At 43.3% G+C, this 20307-nt stretch overlaps 1 protein-coding gene across 1 annotated transcript in view; it reads left to right on the top strand.

The window, feature by feature from the left end:
• The window catches only part of SLC9A6 (solute carrier family 9 member A6), a 50915-nt gene extending 32124 nt beyond the window's left edge, over positions 1-18791 (top strand). Inside the window, 6 exon segments of the mRNA XM_027608666.2 lie at positions 2256-2345; positions 3533-3563; positions 5845-5924; positions 11343-11448; positions 16099-16201; positions 16204-18791. Coding sequence (XP_027464467.2) covers positions 2256-2345; positions 3533-3563; positions 5845-5924; positions 11343-11448; positions 16099-16201; positions 16204-16370 — 577 coding nt within the window. The 3' untranslated portion in view covers positions 16371-18791.
• Positions 18792-20307: the final 1516 nt, after the last annotated feature.

The following is a 20307-nucleotide window of genomic DNA, read 5'->3' as shown; positions in this document are numbered from 1 at the left end:
ACTGAGATTTGACTTTGAGTTCTTGCTCCTTCATTCTCCAACAATTCTGTGGGCTTGGGCAAGTTCTTGACTCTTTTTACGCCTCAGGTTCCTCATTTGTAACGTGTGTGATAATACCTGCCTCCTTGAGGGTTGCTGGAAGGATTCAGTGAGCTAATGTCTGTAGAGCTCTTAGCACAGCATTTCCAATGTGCCTTTTTATTCATTCATTTGATTAATACCAGTTGATCGCCAACCATGTGCCAGGCACTGTTTTAGGCTCTAACTTAGTGGTTCTCAATGGAGGGGTGCAATTTGGCAATGTCTGGAGACATTTTTGATTGTCACTAAGAGAGGAGGCTGCTCCTGGCATCTAGTTGGCAGAGGCCAAGGATGCCTCTAAACATCCTGTGGGGCATAGAGCAGCACTCCCACAACAAAGAATTGTCTGGACCAAAATATCAGTAATGCAAAGGTTAAAAGACCCTGCTCTGGAGGGATACAGTGCTAGCAGTAAGATAGAAAAGGTCCCTGGTCTCATGAAGTCTACACTTTAGTGGGAGAACACAGACAATAAGCTAGTAAACAAATAGATGAAGGAAACAATTTAGATGATATTAAGTGCTGTGATGACAAACACAGTATGGGATAGTGACTGGGGATAGAGTGAATTTTATACGCAGAGGTCAGGTGAGGTCTCTCCGAGGTTCCTTTGGAGCTCAGTCCACTTGAATGACAAGAGATTGTGAGTTAAACAGTGAGCAGGAACAAGAGTGGCCCAGCAGTAGGGAAAAGAAGTGCAAAGGCCCTGAGGCAAGAGCAAACTTTGCCTGTTTAATGAACAGAAATAAAGCCCACATGGCTGGAATATTAGTGAATGAAGGGTAGGTGGGAGCTGAGGTGGGCAAGATCCTACAGGGGCAGGGGTTGGCAAATGTGTCCTGTAAAGGGCCAGATAGTTAATATTCTAGGCTTTGCCGGCCATATGGTCTCTGTCTCAGCTGCTCAACTCTAGCGTGAAAGCAGCCATAGACAATGCGTAAATCAGTTGGCCTGGCTGTATTCCAGCAAAACAGGAGGCGTACGGGATGGGGCCCTGCCATCCAGTTTAGGGAGCCCTGCTCTCTGGCCTTGTAGGATGTGGTGAGTTCAGATTTTAAAATCTTGTAGGATTTTAAAGCAAGGGGGCGACACGATCTGTTTGACCGTGTGACAGGATGGCTCCAGCTGTTGTGCAGACAAAGGATCCTCAGTGAGCGAGAGCCAACCAGTGAGCTCTTCCTGTGTCCTTTCACGTAGTTTGTGACAGTGACACTTGGCTCCCTGTCATTTCCCGCACAGACTTGGCACTTCTTGGTCTCCGAGCCTTTGCTCATGCTGTTTCCTCTGCCTGGGCTTCTCCTTCGCCCCCCAGGAACTAGCACAGCTCAGAGGCCTCCTCCCTTTGCCCTGTTCTGTGGGACCCCCTCTTCCCTTGGCTGAACGTGGGCATGCCTGTTACAGCGCCCCTCTCGGCCAGCCTCGGAGGGATAGCAGCGTCAGAAGAGCTACTGTGTGGTGAGAGTGAGATGAGGCATCAGGCACTTGAAAAATCTTTAGGTACATTTTCTCATTTAATCCTTGCATCAACTCTGGTGGATATGGTGCCCATTTCCCAGGTGTACAATTGGGTTCATCGGGCTGCATAGCCTAAGCCTCACCCAGCTAGAAAGGAGCTGAGGCCAGATGGGAGCCCAGCCCTCCCCAGTTGCAAAGCCTTTGGGGATTGCACTCTAGTTGTGTCTGTGCCCCCCCACTAGTCTGTGAGCTCCTTGAGGGCAGGCGCTGTGTCTCATTCATGTCTATGCCCTGTGCCTAGCACAGTGCCTGGCAGATAATAAATGCTCTATAAATGTTTATTACACTGAACTGGCTTCCAGTAACGTTCCATCTGAGTATTACAAATGTGCTATCCCCAAGACCACTAGATGTCACTTTAGATGCACAAATGTGTCTAGAGTTTAATATGGCTAAGAAGGTATTAAACAGCTTCTGGCCATTTAACAAAGACGAGACGAGCCTGTCTTTGAATTATGAATCTGGTCATGGCCATCTGTTTTCAAGTACTTGACCATGATTCACTCGCCTTCCGGATGAGGTCTTGCATCATTTTCCTCCCTTTCGTGTATTCATATTCTGGGATGCTACTGCTACAGCTTCTCACGCTGCTATTTTTTCTGTGTTGTCTGTAGTAGTGACCTTAATCGATAAACATTTGAGCACCTATTGTGTATCAGGTACTGTGCTAGACTCTGGGGCTACAGAGATGAATTGAGACATGGCCTTTACCCTCAAGGAGCTCACAGTCTATTTGGGGAGACTGACAGGTAAATAATTATACTCTACTGCGCTAAGTATTATAATAGAGTAATCTAGAAAGTGCTGTAGGACAGAGGAAAGAATGGTTCCACCTGCAGGGGTCATAGAATGGTTCCTTTGGAACTTGCCGAAAGAGCAGGAAAAACATGAGGGACAGTGCATTTCAGATAGAGGGCAAAGGCGTGGAGGCTTGGGAGAGGACAGGTCTGGGGAGAGGAGTAGGCGGGGATGGCTAACATAGGGTGTATAGAAGAGAACGAGAGGAAATGAGGGTGGAAAGGTAGGTTGGAGTGGCAGGGGTCACTAGTCTGTAGAGAGTCTTCAGTGCCGCCCAGAGGGCTTTAGACTTGACCCTCTGGGTTATAAGCCACTCTCAGAGTCTTCTGCCAAGGGAACGACCCTGTGAGTTCTGTGCTTTAGACAGCGAACTCTAGGGGACAGCCTGGCAGCCGGACAACTTTACAGCCAATTGCAACAGACCTCCTGAGTCACAATGAGGCCTGAGCTTGAGCTGTTGGAATGGAAAGGAGAGAAGATGGAAGAAACCATGTAGGGAAAGAACGAACAGAGTTGGTGGGTGCCGGTGTTGAGAGAGAGGAGGCAAAGAGAGCTTCCTAATGAAGCTGTTCCCTGGGCTACGGAAAGCAGGAATTTTAAGCAGATAAAAGATAATTATGAAGAAGCCAGGCTAGTATCTGTCCATTAGGCTGTGAAAACAACAGTAACCGGGCCCTCTCTTCAGTCACCATAACAGAACGTTGCCATGAGAGCCGAGAGGCCCGCAGACACGCAGCTCCCTCCTGGAACTGCGCCGCGCCGGCCTTGTGTTCGACACTACCCGGTGGTTCCTATTCCGCAACTAGGGCAGCTCTCCTCCCCCCGCCCCCCCCCCCCCCCCCCCCCCCCGCTTCTAGTGCCCTGCCATTCAGGGAAGAGAATGTTTTTTTCCGAAACTGGTAAGTGGGATTGCAGGAAGAGACTCCCTAGTAGACCCTGCCTGCCTCAGGATCCAAGCTGTTGCTAAGGAAAGTGGCAGGAGCCAAAAGTCTACATCAACAACCAGAGAGAAGCAAGAAAAATATTCACCATTCCATAGCTTGTGTGTTGGGGAAAGTAGCAGCCTGACAAGGCACGTATGGGAATGGACCTTGTTTTGGTCTCAAGATCTCATTTGCCTTTTGTGTTTCTCCTTTAGGGTTGGTGTTGATTCCGACCAAGAACACTTGGTAAATATGCATTTGTGTTGTCTAGCATTCCTGTCGAGCGTGCAGCCGTTCGGAAAGAAAATGGCCTACCGTAGACTTCCTGCCGCTATTATTTAGATCCCGTCCTGTTTGTACCAGCTTTTAACTGACACCGTCCCTGGCTTTTCTCACTGCTTGATAGAGACAAAACCAAATTTTAGACAACATGTGGTTATCAGGGGTGACAGCTCTCCTATCTGTGGGCCAACCCGGGCTTTGGCCAGGGTGGGGAACAGTCCCGTAAGCGCTCCTGGGTTTTCAAGTGACGGCTCTGGCACACGGAGCTTTTTTCCACTCTGGTTTGCGCATGAAGGCTTGTCTCTGATGTCAGCCCCACTCCAGCTGCTCTTCCTGTGTAACTTTCAAATTGGATGACCAGCAGCTGCCCTTGAGAACCACCCAGAAGCTTTGCAGTCCTCAACCAGTCTTCCCTGGCTGTTCAGGAGAATGTACTTTCTTGTCCCATGCCTCTACCTTGCCCACGTCTCCTTGCTTAATTCCAGGTGTCCTTTTCTCATTGGTTCCTCTGAACCTGAGCCTGGTAGGTGCCTTCTCTAAACTGGCCACCCTTTTCTGGTGTTTTTCCATCTGCTTTTTAATGCTTTCTGAGCACCACTGAATACATGACTCCATCCTAGACATTAGATGAGAAATCACAGAAATTATGTCTTTAAAGATGGAAAGCCTCTCTTCCAAAACACATTCTTTTTCTTGTCTGAAACAAGCCACAGTCTATTTGTCTTCAGGGTGTGGTTCCAAAAAAAAAAAAAAATTTCTCAGATTCGTTTCCTAAATGCTGATTTTGTTAGCTGTTGAGTGATGAGTGTGTATGTAATATAGTCAGTACTTGCCTCTTTTGTGGTCAGAACCGGACTAGTATAGTTTCATGGGCTTGAAATACTTGTGCAAACCAGGCTGGATAAATCCCCGTGATGCCGAGCTGCTGGGGTGGTTTCTATGTTTCTAAGTAGTTCCTCAAGGCTCCACCCCATGTCCAAATAAGAATCGAGTATCATATGATTCACCAGACAAATGCTTGGTCATGAGCCACGTAAGTCTCCACCTGCTATGTCACCTCTGTCACCACAGGGGAGAAATGGGAATGGCGAAAGAAAGCCAGGTAGGTGAGTAGCAGCAGTGAGATACAGAAAAAAATGCCACTTTTCCCTTGCCCTCAAAACCATATGGGTGTCTTGCTTTGTTACATTGTGTAGTCAATATTTCAAGTGTCCACTGGGAAGCAGAGAGGAACATGATAGTAAGTATGGAGTATGTGGGCGTTAGGTGTATAGGTGTTTATGTGGTGAAGGGATCGTGAGATTTATAGACCCACTGCTCTTCAAAACGCAGAGACGTACAAACCTTTGTGTACCAGTGTGAAAGGAAGTACAGGTGTTTTTCAGCTCTTGTAAGCCGGTACAGTGTTCTCAAACATTCTTATTTTGTGTATGTTTTGATACATGTTGAGAGGAAGGCTTATTTATTTATTTTGAAGATCAGGAAGGACAGGAAAGAACCAAAACCCAGAATCTGAACTCTTTGTTCTTCAGAAAGCCTGGGACCGTGCATGGAACATCCATGCTAGAAAGGGCCTTTGAGATTCTTTACCCCTCGCCCTGTGTACACGAAGAAATCCAGGCTCAGAGAGGGGAAGGGACTTGTCCAACTAGTTCGTGTCAGAGCTGAGATGAACCAGATCACCGAACTGCCCCACTGCTGACTGTACCACATTACAAATAAGGACCCAGTTTGGTTTTGGAAGCTATTTTAGAAGGGGCCCGCTTGCTATGTTAGTTTTCCCTTCTAGCCTCTCAGGCTTACCATGGAATTTTTCTGCTTGCTTTCATTTTGCTAGTGGTCTAAGAACATAGTAGCATCTTTGCAAAAGCCAGTTACTTTTGGGACCCATAGCAACTCCCAAAGATAGGGATGTCGACGTGATGTTTTCTACTTAAGATGCAATTCACATTGTGGGTGTAAGTCTTGCAGATTTAAGGGCAAATTATCCCACATTGATTTTTTTTTAAATGACAGTAGACCCATAAATCAGCAGGCAGCCCGAGTAATAGAGGTGTTTAGAAAAACATTTCAATTTAGTATTCCAGAGCTGCAAAATACAAGCTATTAAATTTCTAATGTTACCCATGATAGAGGGTATCTTGTATGAAGTAGGCTATATTTCCAAGTCTGCAAAGAAATGATTCTAAATAAATGTGTTTTTTATCTTGGTGTATGTATTGATTTCTTTATTATCTGTTTGCAGGGTATTCCTGAAAATGAGAGAAGAACCACCAAAGCAGAGAGTGCCTGGCTTTTCCGGATATGGTACAACTTTGACCATAAGTATCCTTAACTGAGGGGAAAAAATGGTCGTGTGAACACGGCCAGTTACAATTTAATGGAATGGCTGTTTTGATTTTTCCCTTCCTGAAGTGGAATACAAAACCTACCTCTGGTCTTCCCTTTCCCCTCCAGTGTGGTGGACGGAGAAGGTTATTAAAGACAATCCACACAAATGAATTCCCCTGAAAACCCAGGACGCCAGCAGGGAGCGGTTCGTATAGAAGGTGGCTGTGTGATGGGCCTCCGGAGCCCTTATGGTAGACTTTCTTCCCTCTCTTGGCCTATTTATTGAGCAATCGTCGTCTTTTACCTAATTTAGTGAATCTTGCAGAAGGTTTTTGCCGGTTCTTGTCAGTGCACCTGCTAGGATAAAAGAGGAAATGCTGCCTCAGGGAAAAGCGTGAGTGTGAGGTGAAAACAGAGTCATGTTAGATCCCACAGTAGCCAGTGGCGGGCCTGCTTTCCCTGACCTGTCAGGAGACTGGAAGATTTGCCTCTCCACTCAGGGTGCCAGTGTTTCATTGTTTACCAAATCTCTGTCCTCTATAGTAACTGTCTTCTTCATAATGCTACGTTGGGTTGTGTTACGTTGTATGACCTGTTTAAGTCATGCCTTTCAGAAAACATTTTATCCCTTACTATTTACTAAAATCAATTTCTTGGGGGCACTTGGGTGGCTCAGTCAGTTAAGCATCAGCCTTCAGCTCAGGTCATGGTCCCAGGGTCCTGGGATCGAGCCCCACATTGTGCTCCCTGCTCAGCGGGGGACCTGCTTCTCCCTCTCCCTCTGCCCCTGCTTGTGCGTGCTCTCTTGTGCTCTCTCTCTCTCTGTCAAATAAATAAATGAAATCTTTAAAAAATCATCTTATTTGAAAATTGAACTGGGAAAAGGGACCATGCAGTTCTTTCAGGCTGAGGCTTATTAGTAAATGAATCAAAACCCGGTTTGTGTTCCACCAAAGCCAATTTGGGACAACCAGGTAAAAAATGTTTCCCTTGCTTTTGACTTGCTGATGAAAGCCTTATATATTTAAGAAAAATGCACTTGGCTCTTATCATTAGAAGCTACTACTTACTATATTCCATTTGCTAGATTTTTACAATCACTTTTTGCAAGTACTCAAAATTAAATTACTGTATGGAAACAAGAATGCAAGCATATCTGTGGTATTAAGACTCCCAGTAGGGAGAGAGATCCTGGCTCTTTAAAATTGTTTAATGATTATGTCATTACTTCTGGCTCCATTATCAGCATTTTGGGTATAAGCCATTCCCATATCTCTTGGGGCTTTTTCTTCCCTCTGATTTAACAAAAATTGTGTAATGTTTCCTGCATAAAATGTTTTGTACGTTTTCTGCATAATATATGTACAAAACAACTAAATAATCCTGATGTAGAGAAAGAGCAGAATAATAGCTTATTTTTCTGTATATTTTTATAGAAGTGAACATTAAGATTTGACTCAGTACTACTAGACTAAGACCCAGTAAATTTTTTTTTTTTTTTTTTTTGAGAGAGAGAGCTGGGGCAGGGAGGGCCAGGAGGAGAGGGAGAGAGAGAATCTTAAGCAGGCTCCACACCCAGCACAGAGCCTGACATGGGGCTCGATCTCACGACCCTGAGATCATGACCTGAGCTGAAACCAAGAGTCGGACACTTAACCGACTGCGCCACCCAGGCGCCCTAAGACCCAGTAATTTTAATACCTAGTGCCCCTAGTAGAATTAATCATTCATCATTCTGGATTTCAGGTCCTTTGTGTAGCCAGATTGTTATAATTGAGATATAAATGAAATACCCAAATCTTAAGCTTGCAACCTACGTATGTACCTGTGTGCTTGCTACCCTTGTAAAGATATTTAGAACATTTCCAGCATCCCCGAAGCTGCCCTCTGTTCCCTTATAGTCCGTGCCTTCCCTGCCGTTCCTCCCTGCAAAGGGCAACCACCATTCTGATTTCTAGCAACATGGATTAGTTTTACCTGGTTTTGATCTTAATAAAGATGGAATCATGTATCACATAATATTTTATGTCTTGCTTTTTTCACTTAGCAACATGTAATTAATCCATATTGTTGCCTGTACCAATAATCCATTCTTTTTCGTTGCTTTGTGGTGTTCCATAGTGTGAATATACTACAGGTTGGTTGGTTTGTTTTTCCAACCGTTCTACTGTTGATAAACATTTGGGTTGTTTCCACCTTTTGGCTGTTACGAACAAAGTTAAACATCCACGTATGCATCTCTTGGTGACCATCAGCATTCATTTCTCTTGGGTATATATACCTAGGAGAAAAATTTAGGGCAAGTGTATTGTTCAGCTTTCATAGATACTGCCAACCAGTTTTCCAGAGTGGTCGTAACCAGTTTACATTCCCACCAGCAGCTTAAGGGAGTCCCACTTGTTCCAGATCTCCACCAAAACTCGATATTTAATCAGCCTTTTAAATTTTAGCCATTTCCGTGGGTGCGTAGCGATACCACGTGTGGTGTAATTTGCATTTTTCTGATCGCCAGTGAGATCGAGCATCCCTTCATAGGTTTATTGGCTATTTGGACTTCATTTTTTATGAAGTATGTCTGTTTAGTTCTTTTGCCCATTATTTAATTGATTTGTCTTATCTTTTTCTTACTGACTTGTAGTTCTTTCTGTGTTGAATTGGGTTCTCTGTTGGTTATATGTACTATGAATATCTTCCCCCAGTCTGTAGCTCACCTTTTCATTTTCTTAATCCTGTCTTGGAAGGAACAGAAATTCTTTATTTTAATGAGGTTTACTTTATTACTCTTTTCTTTTGGTGCTTTTGTGTCTTGATAAATCTTTTATATCCCAAGATCCTATGTTTTCTTCTAGAAGTGTGATTGTCTTAACTATCACATTTAAGTTTTCGACCCACCACAAATTAATTTTTGTGTATGGTGTGAGGTATGGGTCAAGACCTACTTTTTTCCCATATGAGTAGGCAATTAACCCAGCACCATTTATTGAAAATGCCATCCTTAACCCACTGAAGTGCAGTGGGGCCTCTATTGTAAATCACATGGCCATATAATTGGAAGTCTGTTTCTGGACTTTCTTTTCTCTTTGTCTTTTTTTTTTTTCCACATCAATACCACACTCTATTAATAACTGTACTTTTTAATAAATCTTGCTATCCAATTGGGGAAGTTCTATAGGTTTGTTATTCCTTAGTATTGCCTTGTCTATTTTAGGTTCATTGCATTTTCATCTAAATTTTAGAAACAGCCTGCCACTTTCCATACACAGACTCACACACACTCACCAAAAAAACCTGCTGGCAATTCTCTCGGGTTTGTATTAAATCAATAGATGAATTTGGAGAGAACTGACATCTTAACAATATTGAGTCTTCCAATCTATGAACACAGTATATTCTTTAATTTCTCTCATTAATGTTTTATAGCTTTCAGTGACAAGTCTTGCACATCTTTTATTATATTTATTATCCCTAAGTATTTGATGCTATTGCAAATATATTGACCTTGTATCCAGCAATCTTGTTAATAAGTTCACTTATTATTATAAAATAGTTTATAGATTTTTTTAATTTACTGTTCATAAAATCAGGTGAAAAATATTGTGTCTTTTTTTCTTTTCTAACATCTTACTTTTTTTTTAATGTCTTATTACACTGGCTGGACCTCTCCGGTACAATGTTGAATGTAAGTGATGATAGTGGACATTTTTGTCTTATTCCTGACCTCAGGAGGAAAATTTTCAATATTTCACCATTAAGTATGATGTTAGCTGTAAGTTTTTTTTTAGGATTTTATTTATTTATTTGAGAGAGAAAGAGCACAAGCAGGGTGGGAAAGGACAGAGGGAGAGGGAGAAGCAGACTCCCCACTGAGCTGGGAGCCCGATCCCAGGACCCTGGGATCATGACCTAAGCCACCCAGGCAACCCAGCTGTAGGTTTTTGAGATAGCTTTTGTCAAGGATATCCCCTTCTATTTCTAGTCTGCTGAGAGTTTTTATCATGAACAGGCATTGAATATTATCAGATGCTCTTTCTGCATCAGTTGAGATGATCATGTATTTAATTTGTTCTCCTTTAATCTGTCGTTGTGCTATTTACATTGATTGACTATTAAACCAGTCCTGCATGGGTGGAACGAATCCCATCTGGTCGTGATACACCATCCCTTGTGTGTGTCACTGGACTTAATTTACTGATATTTTGTGTCTGATTTTTGTGTCTGTTTTTGTGAGTGATATTGGCTTGTGGGTTTTTTTGTCATTGTGATGTCCTTGTCAAGCGTCTATAACAAGATAATGCTGGTTTGATGACATGAATGGAGAGGAATTTTTCTCTTTTTCTATTTTCTGGAGGACTGGTATTTTTTTTCTTCCTTAAGTGCTGGGAAGACTGTACCAGTGAAGTCACCTGGGCCTGGAGTGTTTTGTCTGAGAGACATAGGACTCATCCTCATTTTTTAAAAAAGGTTTTATTTATTTGAGAAAGAGAGAGAGGGCAAGTTGGGGGAGGGGCAGAAGGAAAGGCAGAGAATCTCAAGCAGACTCTGCGCCGAGTGCAAAGCCCAGCACGAGACTCAGTCCCATGACCCTGAGATCATGACTTGAGCTGAAACCAAGAGTCAGACACCTAACTGACTGAGTCACCCAGGCGCCCCAGGACTATTCCTCATTTTTAACCGAGAACAACCTTAGGTTGTGACTTTAGAAAGTGGGGAATATGTATATGTGTCTTTCTCCCATTGTCTCTACTTTTTCTTACTATTCCCTCTTGTTTTCTTCTGAGTATTATATATATATTATCATGTCTGTTTTTATTTTTTTAGAGAATAAATGAACACTGAAATGAGGGTCTATGATAGAGGAACTCGTGATACATAATTTTTTTTGACGTTTTTGGAATTGAATTTCCTTTGATATGAAGTTTCAACTCATTCAAGATGCTAGCTGAATTCACAATAGATGATTAAAACCATTTTTGTTACTAAATTCTGCGGCTGGAAAATTCCATCTTTTTTCTGACTCTTACCACTCTTTACTTTCCACCGCATCTCCTTCAGCGCTAAAGTGAGAGTGATTCTGTCTTCCCTTTGGTTTTGGTAAAAGCAGAAAGGCAATGTGATGCCGTGGACGTGGCACAGGGCTTGGAATCCAACCAATCTGAGTTCATGTATGGGTCCTTCACTTGCTTCATTGTGTGACTTTTCGGCGGGTCATTCCTTTCCCTGAGCCTCAGTTTCCATTTCTGTGAAGCAGAGATCATAACGAAATCTCCCCTTGCTGTCTCACTGGCATAATGTGAAGGCCCTCTGCTGCCCTCTGAAGTGGCGGGTGCACCAGGAGGGCGGTGGTGAGCACACGACCTGTTCTTTTGCATTTGGGAAGAAAGGGCCATGGCTCTTCCTTAACCTGCGGCACAGCTATCTGAAGCCCCTGCTGACGCACAGTGGACCTCCACTCACTACAACGCTCCCTGCCTGCTGCGGGCCCATCGCCAGATGCCTGACCAGCCCCCAAGCTTATGAAGTAAGTTGCTTTTATCCAAAACCTAAGTTGTTCATGAAGTTAAATTGTTCCGCTGTGTGGATGCGTCACTGGTTTGGTTTTGCTTCACTTGCCTTTCAGGTACAAAATCCATGAGAGGGAATATAAGCCCATTTTGCCCAGCCAGAAAATACATATAGATACATAGAGAAATCTAGAGATACAATTTCACGGTCTTTGAAACATCATTTGAAAAGAGATCTAGTGTTATTACCTCACTTACTGTCAGTGATTTTAGTAAATAATTCTATTTCCATGCTGGTTTTGACTTATTTACAGTATGTGGCCCAAGCTCGGTACGGAATGTGTTACGTTTTCATCTAGGAATTAGAGTGGTCACAGTCATGTTGAGAGGATTAATAAAACAATTTTTGATACTCCTAAAGTGCACCAGATGGTCTTTTACTTCAAGCCTGCCAACTTCGGGCTATCAGGGAGAGTTTATCTACCGGTGCTCCTGTTCCACGCTGCTAGGCAGCACGAGCACATCTAGACAGTACCTAGAGTCCCTGTTTTCTTTTTCCTTAGCTGCCAACATGAGATTGGTGATTCGGCGAGCGTCGCAGCACAGAAAGAAATGACAAATGCTAACCAGCCTTCATTTTAAAATAGGAACATCTTATTTTTCAAGTTCTTTTTAAGAAACCTTTGTTTCCAGCCCAAGCCTTCAGAAATCATCTGTGGCATCAGATACAGTGCCCACATTAACAAAGCCCGCCACCGGGGCTAGTCTGATGCAGCAGCTCGAGTACAGTGACAAGGCAGCGGCGACACGTGTAGACAGGCACTGGGCAGTTCCCCGCGCCCTCCTCTGTGGTGTGGTAGAGCAGAGCCCCCAGAGAACGGACGGGAAGAGGGGTCTTAGTAGAGGCCGCACCTACAGGGCGGGGCGCCCCAAGGCTTTGTGGGACGCTGAGTCCGTGCACCTTTTTGAAGATTGTGCCCGGGGGTGGGGGGAGCAGGCATGTTGTCTTGTCTCTCCCTTCCACATTGCCCGGGCTCCCCTCTCGAGCAGCCTCCATCTCCTCTGTGCCCTGTCAGCCCACGAGGCTCTGTGCAGAGGGGCGGCCAGCTTTGTCAGTTCAGTCAGTGAGGCTTGGCTCTTGGGTTCCAGAGACCCACTCACCGTCACCAAAAGCCGAGAGTTCCACAACAACTGTGCGTCCTGTGGAATATAGCAAAATACAACATGGTTGTATTTGTCCCCTAGGGCTGCCATAACAGAGTACCACAGACCAAATGGCTCAACAGGAATGTGTTGTCTCGTAGTTCTGGAGGCTCGAAGTCTGAGGTCAAAGTGTGGGCAGGGTTGGTTCCTTCTGAGGGCTGTGAGGAAGGATCTGCTCCGGGCCTCTCCCCGGCTTCTGGTGGTTTGCTGCCAGTCTTTGGTGTTGCTTGGCTTGTAGGTGCATTACATAGATCTCTGTCTTCATCTTCACATGACACTCTGTGTGTGTGTGTGTGTGTGTGTGTGTGAGAGAGACCAAATTTCCCCTTTTGTAAGGACACGCACCAGTCATACTGGATCGGGGCCCACACTAATGACCTCATCTTAACTCGATCATCTGCAAAGACCCTATTTCCATATAAGGTCACATTCACAGGTACTGGTGGTTGGGATTTCAGCATCTTTTGGCGGGGATATCATGTAATCCCTAACAACCAAAAAACTTAATTTTTAATGTTATTTTTCATTTATTAATTACCTACTTTTTTAGTTATAAAAGTTACCACACTTGTGGCCAGATATTCAAACAGTATGGAATGTACAAAGTGAAAAATCAGTTTGCTCCTTCTCCCACCTACATCCCCCCAGAGACAGGCTTTATTAAGGATTTATTGTGTTTACTTCCTAATACAGAGGAAGTACATGTCACTTACATGTGTATATATAGCTTTGCACAGACTTAACGTATATAGCTTTGTTACTGTTTTATACAAATGAGATCACAATTGCATTGTCCGGCCACTTGCATTTTTCACTTTAACGATAGATCATGGCTACTTTTCTACGAGTACATTATCTTCTCCTTATTCGCAGCTGCATAGTGTGTGGCTGGAGCAGCAGTGATTTAATCAGTCTCCTACGGATAGACCTTTAAGTTGTTTCCTTTCCTTTTTTGTCATTACAAACCATGTTTATAGTAAATATTCTTGTACCTATGAATTTATCCAAGTACATAAATGTATATAAGATAGATTTTAAGGGTTAAATTGCTGAGTCAAAAGGCACTATATGCATTTTAAAATTTGATAGATATTGCCCCAAACCTCAAACTTAATATTAAGTCCTTAGACAGTGCTGAAGAGCCTCTGCTGGTGTGTGAAGGAGCCCCCAGCTTTGTTGCGAGTATCACTCAGTGAGGGGACAGACCCCAGTGGGTCTTCACGTTATACTATACAGGGCAGGAGGGCATTATGGTTGGTTGGTGAAATGGGTTTGTTTGGTTTTTAATTCACCTGGCTTTGAGTATTTAGGCAAATTTCTAGCCACAGCAACTTAAAACTGTTTTAAATTTATGTCTAACAGTCTCCTCAATCTGACTGTCTTAGACAAATGTAAGACTTTCAAACACATACAGCTTAGGAGAGCCGGATATACGCTGTTTGTATCAGTTCTACTTCCCTCAGGGAGTATTAGTCACAGACTTTTTTTGCCAGATCCATAGGAGTGTTTAGAATGATTCTTATGCTATATATTAGAAAAAGGTGACTTTCTGATTCTTAAAAGTAATATGTACTCAATATAATAAAATTTCAGTACAGAAACATAAGAAAATAAAAATCACTAGCAATTTTATCACGCAGAGCTAACGATCATCATTTTGTTGACTACCCTTCCAGACTTTTCTATGCACATATAACATTCTTTTATTTACCAAAATGACATTATATATGCTTGACTTTTCCCCCCTTTGTAGAACTTTATTTAATTCTACTTTTTTGGCCACAAAGTCTCCATGAGAACCAAAAGCTTATTGAGCTGGGAGACAAGTATATGGTGAGGGTTCAACATATTTGGGGGATATTATAACTCTAGGCATTGTTCGCACTGAAGTAAAAGCTTCACTTCTATACCTCCACTTGGTGATCCATTGAACTTACGTTTGGAGAATACTTTCTGTGTGCCCCGAGCTGTCTGGTGGCCAGACTAGAGCATAGAAGGGGCTCAGAGGCTAGTGTGGGCTGGGAGAGCAGACCAGTGTGCGTGCAGCTCTGGTACAAGGGTGAAGGGCACCGTAGGGCCAGGGCTAAGTGTGGGACGCTGGGAGAGAGCACAGGAGGCACACCTAAGCCAGCTTTGCAAGATCAAGGAAGACTTCCAGCAGGAGGGGACTTTCTTTTAAGCCAAGACCTCAGTGATAAGCAGGCCCTAGTCACAGGAAGGAGGGCGGGGGAGACAGGAAGAAGGGAAGGCATGAGTGATTTGAGCACCTGTCAGCAGTTCAAATGGCAGGCACACAATGGGCAGATGCAGGGGCGGGGCAGGGCTGGGGGTGAAGGGCCCAAGTCACCACTCAGTGCCTTTATTTTTATTTTTTCTGTTAATTTTATTTTGTTATGTTAGTCACCATACAATACATCATTAGTTTTTGATGCAGTGATCCACGATCCATTGTTTTCATATAACACCCAGTGCTCCATGCAGTACGTGCCCTCCTTAATGCCCATCACCGAGCTAACCCAACCCCCCACCCTCCTCCCCTCTAAAACCCTCAGTTTGTTTCCCAGAGTCCATAGTCTCTCACGGTTCATCTCTCCCTCCGATTCCCCCCCCCCTTCATTTCTCCCTTCCTTCTCCTAATGTCCTCCATGCTGTTCCTTGTGTTCCACAAATAAGTGAAACCATATGATAATTGACTTTCTCTGCTTGACTTATTTCACTTAGCATCATCTCCTCCAGTCCCATCCATGTGGATGTAAAAGTTGGGTATTCATCCTTTCTGATGGCTGAGTCATATCCCATTGTATATACGGACCACATCTTCTTTATCCACTCGTCTGTTGAAGGGCATCTCGGCTCTTTCCACAGTTGAGCTATTGCAGACATTGCTGCTCTGAACATTGGGGTGCATATGGCCCTTCTTTTCACTACATCTGTGTCTTTGGGGTCAATACCCAGTAGTGCAATTGCTGGGTCATAGGGTAGTTCTATTTTTAATTTTCTGAGGCACCTCCACACTGTTTTCCAAAGTGGCTGTACCAACTTGCATTCTCACCAACAGTGTAAGAGGGTTCCCCTTTCCCCACAACCTCTCCAGCATTTGTTGTTTCTTGCCTTGTCAATTCTTGACATTCTGACTGATGTAAGGTGGTATCTCAGTGTGGTTTTGATTTGAATTTCCCTGATGGCTAATGATGATGAACATTTTTTCATGTGTCTGTTAGCCATTTGTATGTCTTCTTTGGAGAAGTGTCTGTTCATGTCTTCTGCCCATTTTTTTTACTTTGATTTTTTTTTGGGGGGGGGTGTTAAGTGCCTTTAAGCCAGGGTGAGGACTGTGGACTTTATCCTGAGGGCAGCAGGCTAGCCTCGAAGGGTTTTAAATAGGGAATCCTTGAAAAGTCTTCTACTGGAAATGTTTCTTGAGTCACATAGCAATTCTTAAGACTTATTTTATTTGCATTTAGAACCAGGAGCAACTGAAAGACGATGACTCCGATCTTATTCTCAATGATGGCGATATTAGTTTGACATATGGGGATTCTACTGTGAACACCGAATCAGGAGCATCCGGTGCCCTAGGAGGTTTATGGGGAACAGTTCTGAAGATGCCTTGGATCGGGAGCTTGCATTTGGGGGACCACGAACTGGTCATTCGGGAACACGCCTGGTTCTTCCTATGGATGATTCTGAACCCCCATTAAATTTGTTAGATAATACGAGACACAGTCCAGCCTAAGCTTACTAATGCTCACTTAGTGATTTGTAAAATTTGCACATGTGATTGTGAAGAAATTTGTACTACCTAAAAAGTCCCAGTGCATGTCTCTGAATGTTTAAGCTATATAAATACTCTTTATATGGCATCGAGAGAATATAAATATCCTGTACAAGGCAGATTGTGAACAAACTATTCTTTTATGTTTCGTTGGCTGCACTATGTAGATTGGATCTGTTTTAGAAAAAAGTTATTTTCACAGTGCTGTTGTGTGTTCCGTTAGCTTTACCTCTCAGTTAAAGTATACAAAGTGACAGATTTACTCTTTCTTACACTTCCCTGATACTTAACCAGAATACCAAGTTCTTGTGCCGTGAATTAATTTTGTTTCGGGGGGGAGGGAGAGGAAAGAGGGAGTGTTATCTCTGGGGAAGCCCATGGGGGAGAGGTTCCTTTGTTGGGAAACTTCTGTTCATTGCTACTGCCTTGGTCATGACCTTTGTCTCTCCTTTTTCTCCGGATGGTGTTCGGATCTTGTCCCGTTGGAGCTGGGAATGAAGTGGGGAGGGGCTCTCTCCCCCGCCCCTTGCTATGAAGGAACAGATTCATTGACTTATAGCACACTGGTGTTCAGAAAAGAAGGGCTACAAATGACGTCCAAGACTGTTTGCTTTTCCCAGACCAAGACCGTAGGAAGGAGTCGCATCATCCTGCCAGGTTAGCCGAAGTACAGGTGTAGATGGCACAGGGCACGTGGTCTGCATTGGCGGGGGCCGGGGCAAAGCGCAGGAGCGGAGGAAAGAGAAGGGGGGGGTGCTTCGGGTATCTCTCTTCCCAAATGTGTAAATATTCCATATCAGATAAGTTTAAATAAGAAACTCAGTTGCTGCTTACTTTTGGATTATATACTTTATCTGTATAGCAAGCTTTGTGGTCAGGTGTTTTTTATATCGATTTAAATCGCTGCTCTTTAGCAGCCAAACAGGAGCAAAATGTAAAATTTTTGAACTTTACTATGTCTCATTGTCATTCGTTAGTCTGTAGTTGATGTTTAAAGTTAATTTATGACTCCATGATCGTTCCACACTACATCAAAGTCAGTCGGAGAGAAGCGCACCGCTCTGGAGCTTATCGTAAGGGCAGTGTTCCTTTATGTGCACCGGCTAGACTTGTCTTCGTTTCCATGTTACTTTTTAATATGAAATACTGAAGCTGCCGTGTGGGTGTGGGTGTGGGTTTTTTTTTTTTTCTTTTACAGTTTTCAAGGAAGAGTACATAGCAACTTCCCATTTCCTATTCAGAGAATGAAAGTAGATTCTATTTTGTAATGCTGAAAAAACCTACAGGTGCACTGAACGCTTAGAAGGGGGGTACGTTCTGATGTTGATCCTGACCTGTTAATGTTTCGGAAGACAAATGGGAACTTTTGTGGGTCTTTCCCCCCTTCGTTCTGAGTAGCATTGCCTTAAATCTTAACCCAATTTGCAAACTGATGTGTTTACATGATGTTCAAATTTCCCAGCAAAAGATGTCTTTCCAAACAAAATATGTACTTATTCTCCCCAAGGTGTCTGTACTGTTGTGAACACTCCTTGAGATTTTAAGGGAATTCTACTGTTGTACCCTCGAGCGGCAGCTCTGTTGGCACAGCCATTTGTTACGTAGTGGTAGCGACTTTCCTGCTATGCAGGAGCCCCGTGATGTGTGCGTTTGATAGAACGTGTGCCTCTTCATGCAGTCTCTCATTTCTTGTTAATGTGTGTTTGAGGGGCTTTGAACTTCAGCGTCATTCACCCACGAAGTTATTCAAGTTGTAAGAGGTTATACAAGAAATTAACAACTACCTTTTTTATTCTGTCAGGTTACTGAGCTCACTTTATGAAAATGGCTGTAAATACTTAGCATGACCCATTCAGTAACTCGTCTCTTTCAGCATGCATAAGACTTTTTCTTAGGGAAACCGATACAGCTTGAGTCAACTAAATCTGCCTTCGTACTTTATCAAAGGGGATCCAAGGCTGCTGTGCTTATGTCAGCATCTGAAAACTTCTCCTCTCCTCTAATCTGTGTGCACATCTCCAAGCAAAGAAGAAACAACAAACTGTGCTCATATACCTGTTGGTTTTCGACACCTGAGTGAACTCGAATGAAGGACAGTCTGAGGTTACCATCACGCACAAAGTAGAGCTGCTCTCGGACTTAACTGTTCTGTTCTTTGTGAACCCTACGTGTTTGAATGACTCAAACATTGCATCTTTTAAAGTTATTTTGTAAGGTTCTTGGCATTTTATCCTCGTCGTCCGTGTTTGGCAATGTGCTGTTAAAGAAATAGACTTAATCTGTATGTATTTTTTGTTTTCCCTTGGAGTACTTGGACAGATGTTATAGTGGTTTCTTTTAGGAAAATCTGTCATTAAAAAAATTATAGCCTTGCAAATAACCACTCACCGTATTTGAGTCACAGTTTATTCTAGTGAGAATTAAAGAGTGCTGACTTCATTTATTTTTCTACCTATACACTTACTGGGAAAGCGGGGAAGACCAATGCTTAAAAAAAGAACAGACAGAAACCTACCAGAACGTAATATATGGGGTTGCCAATTTGGGGGGCTTATGTGGAAGGCTGGACATATTTGCTTGTGGTCACAATTGGACCATTTAAGAAATAAGACCCAAAGCAGTCAAAGTCTTGTCACACTGATTTGTAACCTGTTAGCTCGGTAATGGATAATGTCATGAAAATGTCAGTCCCATTATATAGCGAGAGTAGATTCTGTGTCCGGTTAGGTAGAAAGGCTGTTCCAAGTTCGGTTGAAAGCATGGTCACGCAAATAGCCCCTTTTCCAAGTTAAAGATGGGTCTTTCTTTCTGTACATGAGCAGTTTTACAGGTTAGGGTTTGCTCACAGCAACTTTGTCTAGTAAAGACACCAGCCACACTAGTACTCTGTTTTGTTGCCAGCTTTCTTATTCATGGTCCAGTGAGACACACAGGTGGTGGGCCTACACACATTTCTTTTCTGGAACAAACCATGTTTTCTTTTTTTTTTTTTTTAGATTTTATTTATTTATTTATTTATTTATTTATTTATTTATTTGACAGAGAGAGAGAGAGAGAGACAGCAAGAGAGGAAACACAAGCAGGGGGAGTGGGAGAGGGAGAAGCAGGCTTCCCGCAGAGCAGGGAGCCCCATGTGGGGCTCAATCCCAGGACCCCAGGATCATGACCTGAGCCGAAGGCAGACACTTAACGACTGAGCCACCCAGGCGCCCCAAAACAAACCATGTTTTCTAATTCACAAATAAAACCTGACATTCAATTTGAGCAAGTACATTTGTTAACCTGACTCAACACAGGAGTGTAAAGAGATGAAGGGTAGGGACGCCTGGCTGGCTCAGTCGGTGGAGCGTGCGACCCTTGATCTCAGGGTCATGAGTTCAAGCCCCATGTTAGGGGGGTTGTTTTCTTAAGTTTACTTAAGTTACTTAAGTTTAGCTACTTAAACCTAAGTTTACTTAACAAAAAGAGATGAAAGTATAGATGTTTTAACTCCATCAGGCAGTCCTTGATAGGAAGCACCCCACACAGATGATGCAGCGTAAGGTATGAGGCTTGGAATAAATTGGAAATGATAACAATATCAATTCCATTTTTTGAGCCCCCTTGGATACAGGCTGTGTGTATACATGGTCTTCTTGAAAATCTACATTTTAATTTAATCCGAATCATGCTGTGAGAGTACATTCTTTTCTTCTCATCTCACAGATGTGAAAGGTAAGGTGCAGGGAGGTCGTCACACTGCTAGTAAGTGACAGAGCCAGGACTCAAATCCAGTCTTGATCCAAAGTCTAGATTGGTTTTTTTTTTTAAAGATTTTATTTATTTATTTGAGAGAGAGAATGAGATAGCATGAGAGGGGAGAGGGTCAGAGGGAGAAGCAGACTCCCCGCTGAGCGGG

The sequence above is a fragment of the Zalophus californianus genome, chromosome X (assembly GCF_009762305.2).
Source record: "Zalophus californianus isolate mZalCal1 chromosome X, mZalCal1.pri.v2, whole genome shotgun sequence".
Lineage (NCBI taxonomy): Eukaryota > Metazoa > Chordata > Mammalia > Carnivora > Otariidae > Zalophus > Zalophus californianus.
This window is presented reverse-complemented; position numbering and strand designations above follow the sequence as displayed.